The sequence below is a fragment of the Macrobrachium nipponense genome, chromosome 34, assembly GCF_015104395.2.
Source record: "Macrobrachium nipponense isolate FS-2020 chromosome 34, ASM1510439v2, whole genome shotgun sequence".
Taxonomy (NCBI): Eukaryota; Metazoa; Arthropoda; class Malacostraca; order Decapoda; family Palaemonidae; genus Macrobrachium; species Macrobrachium nipponense.
Genome location: NC_061095.1, coordinates 48,103,432 through 48,118,409, shown reverse-complemented (window position 1 = coordinate 48,118,409; position 14,978 = coordinate 48,103,432). Strand labels below are relative to the sequence as shown.

The window sequence follows — 14,978 nt, the reverse complement described above, 5'->3', positions numbered from 1 at the left end:
GCGTTGAGTTATAATCCTTTTATACAATACACTTACTGTGTTCCAATGCAAAAATAAGCATTAATGGCTAATAAAAGTGTAATCCATCTCAAAGTCCTTGATATGGACCTAGTGAATGACCGTATTAATTCACTGGCATAGGATTCCTTCACTCTTTGGACCTCTTGGGGTTCGTTGTGACCTACTACAGCTAACACCAAGACTCCAAATAACCTTGGAATGATGTTTATCTGTGCATGCACTGGTCACAAGAGCTTATGTAATGCCTATTAACCTGGAAGTCAAAATGTATTTTTAGTTAGAATTTTACCAAAATTACTGACCACATCATCGCAGCCTCCAGCGTTTTTAATGCAGAGCTTAACGTTGCACTGGTAATACACTGAAGAGGTGTAAGGGAACTTGTGCGCCTGGAAACGAACGGCAGCTGTGGTCTTGGACGTTGAATACTCGAAGGGCCCCAAAATCTCGTAGTCGACTGGGCAACTGCAATTAAGACCGTATGGGAACTTTTACATATAGAGAAAGCAGTCATATGCTTGCAAAATCTTTGATTATTAGAGAATGTCAAGTATCAATCAATGTATTAAACTTCATTCTCCCCTTAATTCATGATTCAACATTGCCTATCTCCCTTACAAAAATGCTCAATCAACTTCCTTTCTCTAAAATTTACTATTCTTTAATTTCCCTCTCCCCCAATCCCCCCCTCCAACAGAAAACAAAAAAACACACCCATCAATAATTTTCCTGATTTTCGTGTCTCCCAGTTCTCACTTCTTCCTCCCTCCCTCTTTCCCCTGCTCACCCTTCTCCCAAAATTTTCTTGCTGCACCCTGTTAATATTTGTCCTTTCCCCTGAATCGCCCTGTCCATCGCCATCCCTTCTTCCAAATACACCCTCATTATGTCCCTTCCACAAGTACTAAACACCCCTTCCATTATATAGTATACTCAGTTCTCCCCAACCCTCAACTCCAGGCATCAAATCTCTGCTTCCACTAAATGTTCAGCCTTTCACTTTACTCTTATCTTTTAGTAGTAATCAATAGCCCTACCTCCAAATAATCTTTCTCTTCAAAGTCATTTCCCTTTTACCAAACAATCTCTTAATGACACTTTTTTCCCACACACTTACCCTTCACTGTTGATGAGCATCTGCTCTCCCCATCCCAGGCCATCTCGGACAAGGCAGTCCGTGACCTTCATTCCGTAGATTTCCTGGTCGTCGAGAGTTATGACCATAGTCAGGGGATCTCCGATGCGCACATTCTCTGCCACGGCTTTGTCCGCTGGAGTGCCGGCGAAGATCCGCATGTAGCATCCGGGCATGGGCGCTGTGGCTGTCAGTGGTGTAGTGCCCACAAAGCTACACGTTGAGAGGGAAGAGGCGGAGTTCTCGTTTACAAAATTTGCAAAACAGGGATGCCTAACCATTTTGTTAGTGTCTACATACTCGTACATTTGTTGTTAATGGGGGAAAAGGAAAATGTTATTTGTTTATCGTTTGATTATTCTTCTTACGAGATTATATTGTAATTTATTGAAATAATATTGTGACTAACGACCTGAGCCCATTCACATGCAAGACAGGCTTTGAAATCTCGAAGGATATGAAGAGATCAAAAGGGACACTAGAGATGCAGTAAGTACATATAGTATACTGCAGTGAGTGCCACCATTACTGCAGGAGGTTGAAAACCTCTTTACCTCAGAGGAGAATCGCCTGAATGACCACCATGAAATACGTCCACAGATACGATAGAAGGCAAACCATGCAATCCATTCCTTCCTTCATCATCATCATCTTTTCATGCAACATGCATGAACATTATTACCGACTGTATTTTATTCAAACTGCTTACCTTTTGTGGCATTAATATACTGTATGCATGTACGATGTATGAACATCATAGTTAAGATTTAACGTCAGTCAAAATGCAAGAATTTGAAGTATTAATATATCATCATCAGTGGTCAAAGTCTACTTAGTAAAAAGACTGTCTTAATGAATGAATGATCTGAACCTGAAGTCTGAAATGAATATTGGTAACTGTTCATAATGGCATCTGACTTGGTTAATTACAATCATTATTACTGTACTATGTATGTTGTAATCTATGGGTCTCAATCACAAAATCTAGGAAAATACAACAAATCGTGACTTGTGCTTTCCTGAAATTCTTGGGAATGATTTCGACCAATATCCTTTAAAAATCCAAATGGGAAATAAAATCAAGGTTTGTATTTTCCCCGTTGAACTTTGACCCAGGGATGGAAGAAAATACTTTCAATGCTGACCTACTATGTGAAAAATGATCTTACCTGTGTACTATATATATTTGTACATGGACATAAATGCTGAAACAGATTCATGTTAACCACAGCAGAGTAACATTTTTCTTCCAAACCTTGGTTTGCATATTTGCAGGATTTCAGTGGAAATCACATCCAAAAACATTACTAAATCAACAGTTCAAGATTTCACTGCATGACCATTTTGATTTCCATCCCTGTACACATAACTATGACAAAGATTTCCAGCGATCACTAGATCTGAACCATTTACTGACTGGACTGAGACCCTAATTCAAAATACGCTCTCTTGGGTAGACATATAAGGTAGTCTAAAACTGAGAGTGGCCCTTTGGCCCCCCAAAAATATAGTCGTTACTTCCTATGAAGATCAACAAACAACGTCTAGTCTAATGGATGGATAGAAGTCAAATGAAAGGTTAAGTTAATCTACAATTAACAACCCTCAAAGGTTATAAACATACTGGGATGATCCACCCGAACGCACCCTTGTCTTGGTTACGTGCAACAGAACTCACCTTGATCCGTTGGGTGCCTTCCATTCGACATCAGTCACGAAGTCTCCACTGTGGTGAGAAGACTTGCTTAGTACAACTATTCATTTCAATTCACTGCTGTCTGTCTTGTAGTTATATTGTTTGGCTAAGCAAGCCAAAAGTGACATACGATACAAGGCTGGTTAAATCTTTCCCTTTAGAGGATTTAATGGTTAATGACTCAATAAAGGAAAAATAAGCATACAGATGACTTCATCACTTAATCTCCATAGATTTAGTTCTCAAGAAGTTTAAAAAAATATATATGGGTCAAAAAGGGTTTACGTAGGTTCCCAGGAGAGGCTTTGGCACTTTGGTCTTGAAGAGAAATAGCTCACTGATGCTTTTCAACTATCTGGTTTATGCTGGCTTCTGTTTTAGAGAATTTAAGAAATTGATTGAAGAGAATTCGATATTCTTCAAAGCTGTGGTGTTTCAAACTAACAAACTATGTTACAAAGACTTCAGCTTTCCTGAATAAAAAATAAAGGGCCACAAGTGTGAAATACTCTGGACCAGCTTAACAGTTTTTGTTTCCTAATTTCAAAATGTTAAAAAAAAAGACCGCACTTTCAGAATTTCACCAATTACTTTGCAATGGGCCACTGATCCAGACTGAAGAAAATTTAACTCAAAAGCATTGGATATGCGATGAGAATTTTTTTTACGTTTTTTTTTTTTTTCTCAGCATCAAGAAACATGATGAAATTAGTGTTCTTCAGCCTTTATATATGGATTCATCTATAAAACAAACTAATTAACGAGAAAATATAAAAAAATATACACATAAAACATAGAATCACATATAGATGATCGACACATGACCTCTATCAATATAAGCAGTTTTTTGTTAGTACTATGTATACAAAAGAGGCTCCATGCAAATAAGTCACATTTTTTAAAACATCCGTTGCTGCCTTCCCACTACAGAATCGTTAGTTGCGCTGTTGGCGTGTGATTTTCAACTCCGTATGAATAATACTATCATTAATGTTATTTTTTTAGTTTATTTACAGGTGGATGTGTTTGTATGTATATATGTATTTATGCTCACAGGCTGCCCTACAGCAAGAGCCCATGCCAGCACAATGCTGGCTTCATCTACAACAAACAAATGAAGGTGTATTTGTCTGTAATTAGTCTTCTGTTGTGTAAAAAATACAAATGTAAAAAAAGCAATTAGTATTCCTCTGTAAATTGTCAACCTAATCTCACAGACATAAAATCCTTTGGTTTAGGTATTACAAAATACAACGATAGTGATAACATATACTACAAGTGCCTACTGTCAGTGACTGTGTTGATCATGCAGTGCTCCAACACCCCTGACAAAAGCTTGTGAGAAGTCGCTTCGTGTTCTGGGGAGCTGTTCAGTGCGTGCAGTTCTGACTACGTTATTCTCAGCGCGTGCTTCGTGAAAACTAAGAAGCTTCGTGAGGATAATTAGTAACGACTAACAATAGTTTTAGAAAATTAATAACAGAAATTGTAACAGCAGCTGGTAATAATAACAATGACACTGACAAAGCGGTTGATTTGGAAAAACGAAAGTCGTTAAATATCTATTTGTCATCTCTGAGTCACTTTTCGTCAAAATGTGATATTCCGTCTCTCATGATGATATTAAGCCACAAAAAACCCAAAACATGATATAGTATAGAATTCACATACTGCAGGAACATCATACACTCTACTTCCTAGACAGGATTCGAAAGTAGGTCATTTTGGGTTTGAAGCAAGGTAGCAGCTGACCTTATCCACTCAGCCAAGGCTGAGTGCGGTATATAATTTTATTTGAATCGGAGCACTCGTAAGAATTCTATAAACATTTTTCGAGATTCTGTATAAATTCACAAATAACAAAAGCGGAGAAGATATTAATGAATACTAATATTACCTCAGATTATCGACTGAATGAAGAGCGTTTTATACCAAATTAGTAAAATTGTCCACATGAAAGGAAAATTTTTTAAACTTAATACTGATATTAATTTTATGTTCATTGATTAATTTGAAGCATATGTGGTTAAATATTTGATCCCCCAAAAAGTTAACTTGAATCCATACAAACACTTTAAAGTTAAATTAAATGTATATACAGTAATTTATAAATATACACAAAAACTTACGACCCACACTGGGGTTGAATGACAGTGTCTCAAATGAACAGCCAGCCTGCTACCAATTGACCCACACAAGTCTTACAAGAAGCTGGAACCTAAGTACCTCTGTACCTGAGGTTTTTCCTAAGCAGTATCTAGGTGCCACCTTCTTTTGTGACTTGTGTAAGCCAATTGGTAGCATCCTGGTCCTTCATTTCAGAGTCTGGGGATCGATCCCGATGTGAGCCAAATTAATAACCGTGAAACACGTGCTCATGTGTTAATTAGTATGATATATATATATATATATATATATATATATATATATATATATATATATATATATATATATATATATATACTATATATAGAACGAATTTCGAAAATTAGGAACATGATGAATATATGAATAAAGGCAAAAGCCACGAAGGAAAGTGAAACAATAGAGTACAGCAGCAAGGCCTTTCGACTCTCGTCCTTTACTAAGCAGACTGATATCAATATTCAAGTAAGTATACAAAGAAAGCTCGTATAAATGGCAGATAGGGATTATAAAGGAAAATATGTATACCTGGAATCCAACACACCTGGAGAATTAGTAGACCTACCCAGAACAGGAGTACTACAATTTACGAGGTTTACAAAAGATGAAGTCCAGCTGTTTCGAAGCAGGGACAAGACAATGAAAAAATTATACAGGACAGTGAATGACCACAAAATATTTTATAAAAATGCAATTCAGTATATCTCATTGTTGTTTTTTTAAACATTTTTGTGGTCGGTCACTGCCCGGTATAATCTTTTAATTGTCTTGTCTCTGCTTCCGAGCAGTTGGACTTCATCTTTTATAAACCTTTTAAATTGCAGTACCCCTACCCCGTTCTGGTAGGTCTACTAATCTCCAGGTGAGTTGGATTCCAAGTATACATATTTTCCTTTATAATCCCTATCTGTCATTTATAAGAGCTCTCTTTGTAAGCTTACTTTGATACTTATATCAGTCTGCTTAGTAAAAGATGAGGGTCGAAAGGCCTTGCAGTGGTACTCCATTGTTTCACTTTCTATCGTGGCTTTTGCCTTTATATATAATATATAAATATATATATATATATATATATATAATATATATATATATACATATATATATATATATATATATATATATATATATATTATATATATATATATATATATATATATATATATATATATATATACTCTACAGATCTCTCTCCTTACATTATTAGTGTTTTAGTGATAGGCCATCCAAATAAACAGGTCAAGATCTGAAAATGCAACTCTAAATCATCTAAAAAGCCAGTCTAACTAACTCCCATCTAGATCCTAATTTCTATATATCAAACGGCTCTCTGGAAGAACATATCCACCACTTTTCAAGTTACAAATGGCCATGAAGAGGCTTATGTTTACCTTTTATCTACTTCCAAGTCCATTATTGGCATGAATGACATTTTCTAATTGTTTAGGAACAAGTAAAATGACGTATTGACGCAGTTATATGATCTTCCAAGAGCTGTCAATATCCAGCTACGTTTTGGTCTACTGTTTATGACGTCACGCAGGATTGGACGAAGGGTTCCTCGATGCTACTGGCTTTGGTGCCATGAAATTGGACTAAAATCTCTGTCAGTTTGTAATACATATCATTAAAATTTTCAGATGAAGTACTAAACCACTGTTGAAACTTTAATAAACGAATAATCATTTCCAGGAAATAATAGTGACAGAAGTTTACACGGCATCTTTCTCTACTGATCTTTTTCCTCCCATGGTCAAAAAGATTTTTGTTTTTAGGAATAGTTTTACAAAAAATTAGTCAAAATGCGAGAAACTCAAAATATGAACAAAATCTTTGACAGCTAAAATAATTCGTCACAAAAACGTGCAACAAATTAGCACGAATTCCAGCTAATTGATTTTTGTATGAAAAGATCGGCACCAAAACACTTCGCTCTTAAGAGACCCAACGTCCGATACATCAGCCACGACAGAAAATCAGTATTTTGGTAATAAGAAGTTATGAATGCGGGGTTTAGATCTACTAAATATGAAACTATTTTTATAATAGGGTTTATAAATAGTCATACTTACAGTACAAGCTATAATGGTTTATATTCTAAGGTTTAATTGGTTAGTTAGAAAGTGTCTACAAACAGCAGGCAACATTATATCGAAGTTACTGGTTAGTGAATAAAGGTTTTATGATCTGAAAGAGAAATTCGTAAATACAGTGATTTGAAAAGAAAAAAAAAAATGGTTTATTTACAATGTCCAAATGAACTCTAAAGAGTAAATGTAGTCATTAAAAAATTACTCTTATACGACTACGATAAATAAGCAAGACTAGTGACATTTTAAATCTACCTTAAAATAGAGATAAAGAGAGAGAGTGAGAGAGAACACATCCACCTTCCCACAGCACTGACATACACATTAATTCGATTTCTGCGCCGCTCATGAGTAACAGTGACTTTGCATGCGCCATCTTGCATAGTATCAGGCTCATCAATTACTACCACCAGCGTCTATGAAGCGTTGCTGTTCTGCACTTCCTCCCGAATTATCATCATGCTTCAGTTTTGCCTTCCGTTCTTCCGCTATGTTAATCGGCCTCCTGCGTACATTTGCGCTTCCGAGCGCGCGCGCCTGTGCATTTTATAAGATATTTTTTTGGGCTCGTCAGTACTTTATTCAGTGGAGGTTCTTCTATAAGAGAATATGAAGGATAACGATAATCAGAGCGAGATGAATAAAAAAAGCCACTTACAGCAATGATAAACGATTTCCCTTGAAGCCTTACTTAAAACACACGAGGAGAAACATCACTGAACTCTTGAAATGGACACGCCTTGAAACCGATTGGCTGGCTTGGATTAATCCGTCTTAGGCCTATATGGGTTTTTGTTCTAAATGTGGTAAGGTGTGAAAGGGATTTGGAGGCCAAGTTTGGACCTCGGGACACTAACCAAACCCAGCAGAGACGCCTTGAAAAATCGAAAGACATTCCGCCACCAAAGCTGTGGGATTGGCATATTGAGGGAGGGAGGGTGCGACTCAACACTCGGTGGATAATCCGTTACTCGGCGACTATCTTTTTCTTCTTCTTCTTCTTTTATGACTAGAGCCGCCAGGTTTTCCCTCACTTCCTGGGTTATTTCACGGCTGAGCATAACGCCTAATAGGCGATGTATAATAGGGGATGAGCGTTGAACGCTGCTCAGAAGAGGAAGACCGAAAAAATAGGGTGTTTTAGAAGAGTCGAATAGCTCGGAAAGATTGCATGATTAAACAGTCTCTCTCTCTCTCTCTCTCTCTCTCTCTTGAATGACTGCTTAAACGACGAAGATGCAAGGTGGCGTCTCGCTAGTCATTTTTATTTACTCTCGCCATTAGAAAGTACTTGCTCGCTTCTCAACTTTTTATCTGGGAGGCTAACACGACGCAATTACGTAAGACGCTAGTACTACGCTTTGGTCCTTCTACACCACTCCTACCTGCGTTACGGCTTTAAACTAATGAAAGGAAGACGTTTAAAATGCTAGTGGTACCCAAAGTGACTTCAGAAAAACTTATTGGTTTATTGTAAACTCGTTCAAAACAGGAGAATTCAGCTGTCTTGCAAGAAAATATCAAAATTGTAACTCAAACTTTAGTCGATACGCTAATCGAATGGTATATTTGTTAAACAGGCTGACATTTTCGTGCCAATTATAGTAACTGGTTTGCTTATGGGAAGCGTGTCAATATTATATTGAAAACTGGGATAATCTTTTAAACCGTAATGATTTTTTGACGTTTCTGTAATTCGTTGGTGACGTAAGGTGAATCCTAAACAAAAACTAAATTAGTTTAGACTTATGCCGTAAAAAGCTGAAAACGCAGGACGAAGGAAACAGAGGAAAATGACTAGAATCATCACTTTTATACCTAAAGTGAGACTGAATTAATTGACAACAAACTTTCAGACCGTTAAAACTCGGATACAATGAAGAGTAAACAAGTGATTCCATTGTCTTACCTGACGTTGAAGGCGTTGGTGACCGTCTTCTCCTGCGTCTGGTATTTACATCGTATGTGGTAGCCTCGGCCCTGATTCGTCACGAGTTTCCTGTGGGGCTGAACCACCACCGTGTTGAAGTATTCGATGCCGTCCTCCTGTCAACAGATCAATAAATACTCAGGATGAGTTTTATTTATTTATTTATTTATTTTAATGAGGACTGGCAACCAAACACTTGGACCTATAAGGTCATTCAGCGCTGAAACGGAAATTAAGTTAAGTATATCTTAGTTTAACCAGACCACCGAGCTGATTAACAGCTCTCCTAGGGCTGGCCCGAAGGATTAGATATTTTTACGGGGCTAGGAACCAATTGGTCACCTAGCAACGGGACCTACAGCTTATTGTGGGATCCGAACCACACTATATCGAGAAATGAATTTCTATCACCAGAAGAAACGGAAATTAACAGAAAATGTTTGAAATGTGTAACAGGAGGAAAACCTAAAAGCAGTTGCACTATGGAAAAATTTATAGGAGAAGGTGGATAGCAAAAGAGAATATGAATGGAGGTACAGTAAAAGGAATGAATGAGGTTGTAACTAGGGGCCGAAGGGACGTTGTAAAGACCCTAAGTAATGTCTACTGTGTGCTGCAAGTGGTGCACCACTGACGGTACTACCAGGCTACGGATCCCTGAGCTAAGGGGTCAGAATTAGAATATCTTTTACTGTACCTCCATACGCATTCTCTTTCTTCCATCTTACTTTCCACTCTCTCCTCCTGACAATTGTCTCACAGAGCAACTTCAGGAATTTCCTCCTGTTACACCTTTCAAAGCTTTCTACTCTTAATTTCCCTTTCACTGCTGAATGACCTCAAAGGTCTCAGTATTTGGCCTTAATTACATATTCCAAAACAGAGGACGTGGGGTCAGCAACCTCACCAATAGTGACTGAACCAATGTCACCATACAATTTTCCCACTGCTTCCCAAAGTACTGTGAATACAAATAATAACATACAAAAATAAAGTAACCTAATGCTACTCAAATGAGAAAAAGAACCTGAAAAATGAATGAAGGAATTCTTATAATAACGGAATCTGCTTATTTGGCGCATTAACAATGAGGAACGGGTCCCTGAATAATCTAGCTGGTCTGCATTTCCGTTTTGCATTTGACCGTGAAAGTAGCGTCAGGTGAGACTCATGAACGTCAGGAAAGGTAAATATGGTGGATTTGGACTCTGTCAATTTTATGATTTCAGAAAACACACAAAATCAGTCTGACAACAAGACAACGCGACAGTATAGAACAGAATGTTGAGTTTAAGCCATAGACCAAGCTATGGGACCTATGAGGCAAAACCCTCACAGTTGCACTATGAAACAATTGTCAAGAGGGTTGAGGGCAATAAGATGGAAGAACGAGAATATAAACGTTAGTTACTCTCAAAGGAACGAAAGGGGTTGCAGCTAGGGGCCGAATGGACGCTGCAAAGGACCTTCAGTAATGCCTACAGTGCGCCGTATGCTGTGCACTGACAGCACCACAGTCTAGTGACTCTAGTCTATCTGGACCGTGGATAGCACTTAACCCCTACGGGAACAACGAGACACATCGAGAGTAGAGTGAATATCGCAGCAATTTCAAGACTATCGCGTGCGTAGCTGGAGTCTCTGGAGAGAGACAGCTTCCTGCACACACGCCAAGGAAGAAGAACACACGATTCTCTCCTTCTAAAAGCGAAGAGCGACGTTCTTATGTTTCGCTTCGATGCCAATGAAAGGGAGAGTCAGTCACCCACCCGATCGTGACAGAGAAATGTCAAAACGGAAACAGGGAGCAGACGACACAATGCAAATGTAACAGTAAAAACAGGATTAAATACACTTGGAATAGAATATGGAATTCGGGCCATAGGCCAAGCACTGGGACCTATGAGGTCCTTCGGCGCTGAAAGGTGTAATAGGAGGAAAACCTTTTGCATTTGCACTATGAAACGATTGTTAAGACAGAGAGGACAGTACGAAAGAAGCAATGGAATATGAATGGAGGTACAGTAAAAGGAACGAAAGAGGTTGTAGCTAGGGGAACGAGGGACGCTGCAAAGACCCGTAAGTAATGCCTACAGCGTACTCCAAGAGGTTCACTGACGGCAATACCCCTCTACGGGCACCAATACATATGGAAATGAACTGGTTTTTCCATAAAGGGAAAGGTACACTTGGTTTTTTGTTACGTAAATAAAACCAAGGTTAGCCAAGGGGTTGAACGCAAGAGGAGTTTGACCACCTGCCTGGCCTAAGATTGCTATATTTCCTCAGCGCAGATGAAATTCCCAGATAAAATAAAATCAATAAAACGTCGTATGATCACACAGTACCTTTATCATTCAATATGTCCTAAGAATTTACCACAATATTTGATTTTATTACAGTTTATCTTCGTTCAACGACAACAACAACAACACTAATAATAATAATAATAATAATAATAATAATAATAATAATAATGAACCAAACAAAAACTTCTTTCAGTTTTCTTCTGAAGATTGAAAAAGAAACCCACAAATTCAATTTGTAACTTGTTTACTTCTATGTATTTACATTTAGTTTTACTCCACACACTAAATGTAAATACATAGAAGTAAACAAGTTACAAATTGAATTTGTGGGTTTCTTTTTCAATAATAATAATAATAATAATAATAATAATAATATAATAATAATAATAATAATCCAGCCGAGTTTGCCAAAAGATCATCCCTCAGATTAAGCCCAATAATATGAAGCGACAAACAAATCTCGCCCAACTTGGAACCCACCACAAAATATCGCTCCTTAAGCAAATGATGTAAAGTCCCCTCTAGAATAACGACCCACAAACTACTTGTTTTACAGACCAAGGTTCCAACCACCGACACTCTAAGTTCTCCACAGTGTTCCTGTTTGTATGCGTGTGTGTTTGAGAGAGAGAGAGAGAGAGAGAGAGAGAGAGAGAGAGAGAGAGAGAGAGAGAACTTTAAAATGGCAAATAATTATCTACTGACAATGTTACCCATCACAATTCTTCAAATGAGAGAGAGAGAGAGAGAGAGAGAGAGAGAGAGAGAGGGCAACCACAACAGATATATATAAGTTTCAATATAAACAATTACCTACATAGTAGAATGGGAGAGGGAGAATTATTTTCCATAAAAATAACAGATACGAATGAGAGAGAGAGAGAGAGAGAGAGAGAGAGAGAGAGAGAGAGAGAGAGAGAGAATCTTATTAGAAAACCAAGCAAAACAAATTTATATGAGTATCAATAAAAATAATACCTACAAGAACAAGAGAGAGAATTTAACACAAATAGCAGATACAAATGAGAGAGAGAGAGAGAGAAGAGAGAGAAGAGAGAAGAGAGAGAGAGAGAGAGAGAGAATGTTTGTATGGGCATGTATGAGAGCACGTGAGATATTATGAGGTCCTCCGTGGGTCATTTTGACATTACCAGCATGACTTGTGGTTTACCAAAGAGTTGGCAAGACGGAGGGTCCCCAACCCCCCCTTTTCCCACAATTTGTGTGCGATTATTACTGTGGGAAAGATTTACGCTTATTATTATTCAAATAGTTTCATTACGATAAACCTCAACAATTATCCTTGTTAATTTTTTTTTTTTTTTCATATTGTGACACCCTAGACTTACTAGGACCCACGAAAAGACTGTACAGTTAAAAGTATCTCTGGACTTTGAGACGGTACTTAACGTCCGTCCTGTCGGGACTCGCCATCTCGACCCTCTAGTAATGCCTATAGTACACATGAGGTGCACTGACAGTACTAACCCCCTGTGGGGGATTACGTGCTTTAGATAATAGGTTGCTGGCTGTGCAAAGTCGACAGCAGCCTGGGTAGCATAAGATATGGGGCTTCTTCCTATGTCTTGAAAGAAACTGAAGTAATCACAGTTTCATTCTCTCTCCGCCAACTCTTGAATGACCATGGGTGCACAAACTACAGGCGAGCTTTCTGCTTCCTACTTGTTTTGCACAAATTACGGGCAAGATTTCTGCTTCCTACTTTTTTTTTCTTTTAAAAAAGTCTTATGTAATAGGCTTCATCACATTGTCATTCTACAAAATTTCTCACAGTTCAACATTCGCAAGATTTCAATATCTAATACACTCTGTATTGTAGCATTGTCTACATTATTCTCAACTTGTACATATTCAGTCATAATTAAGTTAACATTTAAATCAGAATGTAAATTTTTGTTTAACAGTCATTGATGAACTGCTCAGCTGTACAATGCTTCACTTTCCATGCTTCATCTGCTATTAGGCTATAAACATACCCAAAAACTTACAAGCCTAGAAGCCCAAATCTTTCTTCCACTGGTAAACCACACTTTTCCCTCTGAACTTAAGGAAAATGAAAACTGTATGAACCTAGGTAAGGTTGGGTTACTTAAGGGCAGTTGGGTTAAGTTTTATCCAGGTATTTTATTTCAGGATTTATTGTGAGCTACATCAGATTAGCAAAGAGCAGATCTAGAGGAATTTCCTCTTGCCAGGTTGGGTACAAGTGCAGGAGAGATGCATATGCCATTTCTGTGCATTGCAACCCATTTGAAAGCTGAGTAAAGATAGGTATTTCAACAGGGATGCATCCTAACCTAACCCTACCTTAAACTAACTTATCAATGGGCATTATAGTCGGACCTGGCAGCGGGATGGGGGAGGGGGCGCTTTGGTTCTCCTGGACGGCTCTAAACATGACACCATGCACAGCAGAATGATATGTGCACAACAATTATGCAGTATACCCAAAGTAGATCCCAATGCTTTAGACTGGGGTAAGTTAGGTTATGCAAGGATAGGTTAGGTCACATCGCCTTGCAGTAGCTCAGGTTGGTAAGTGGGAGGAAGGAGGTAAATGTTAATCCATCTATGCAGGAAGACTCCAGGGACTTATATTAGGTTACCTTAAATAGATTCATGTCAAGGTGTACTATTCCTGTAACTGCTATCGCCCCATTCCCATGTTTTATGATTAATTTTGCTATTGCTAACTTCTCTTCGCACATGAAACACTCAAGTGCCTGGTTGCTTACTTTGTTTGTTTGTTTTGTTTGTTTGTATGGTGTTTTTACGTTGCATGGGAACCAGTGGTTATTCAGCAATGGGACCAACGGCTTTACGTGACTTCCGAAGCACGTCGAGCGTGAACTTCTATCACCAGAAATACACATCTCTCACTCCTCAATGGAATGGCCGAGAATCGAACTCGCGACCACCGAGGTGGGACGCCAACACCATACCTACCACGCCATTGAGGCGCTTCCTCTTACTTTGTGATTAATCTCTTTTGACAACAACGTTTATAAAATACAACTATTTTTTTGTCATTTTCACCACTGCAAAGGCCTTGTTTCTCAAAAGAGGCCTTCATAAGTGTTTGATATGTGGCTATGACAAACATAAAAATGAATTATTAATACAAAAACAATGGTAACAAATGCATAAACACTAGATAAACAGGTGCAAAAATAACATCCATGCATTTGTTGAAAATTAATACATCACATAATTAAAAAACTATGAATGAGAGCAGGATCTAAGCAAGAGTACCCACCCTACGTTAACAAGTACTACTCATTCCAACGTTTAGGTCAGCGGTCGCTATCATACCTCAAAGAATTGTATGAGCATATTACAGGAACAATACAAGAAGTTCATTATTACTTACGCTTTTCACTTTGGTAAGCGTGACAACATTTCCTAATTAATTCAAAAGCACATTACTGTTTATCGACACCTAAGCATCGCTAGTTTATGTGGGAGCCGAGGAAACGGACTTAGTGGAGTGGAAAGTAGTCTGATTCGTCGTGTGCTGCCATCTGTCGGTGGTAACTTTTTTCAAAATAGTACCAAATATTCGACGTGATGATAAATACTTGTGGCAGATCGGCAAAATTAAGAACTGTTAGATGTTGCCTGGAAGTCAAATAAA

General features: G+C 38.1%; 1 protein-coding gene across 3 annotated transcripts in view; it reads right to left on the bottom strand.

Annotated features, from left to right (window-relative positions):
- Positions 1–14,978, bottom strand: part of LOC135208031 (cuticlin-4-like) — a 132,752-nt gene that overhangs the window by 5,338 nt on the left and 112,436 nt on the right. For 2 of the 3 annotated variants that reach the window (XM_064240146.1, XM_064240145.1), the window contains exons 5-8: positions 8,994–9,130; positions 2,835–2,882; positions 1,139–1,369; positions 324–486 (exon numbers count right to left, since the gene is read on the bottom strand). In XM_064240146.1, the coding sequence (XP_064096216.1) occupies positions 324–486; positions 1,139–1,369; positions 2,835–2,882; positions 8,994–9,130 (579 nt within the window). The remainder of the gene's footprint in view (positions 1–323; positions 487–1,138; positions 1,370–2,834; positions 2,883–8,993; positions 9,131–14,978) is intronic. The other variant, XM_064240147.1, reaches the window with a different exon arrangement.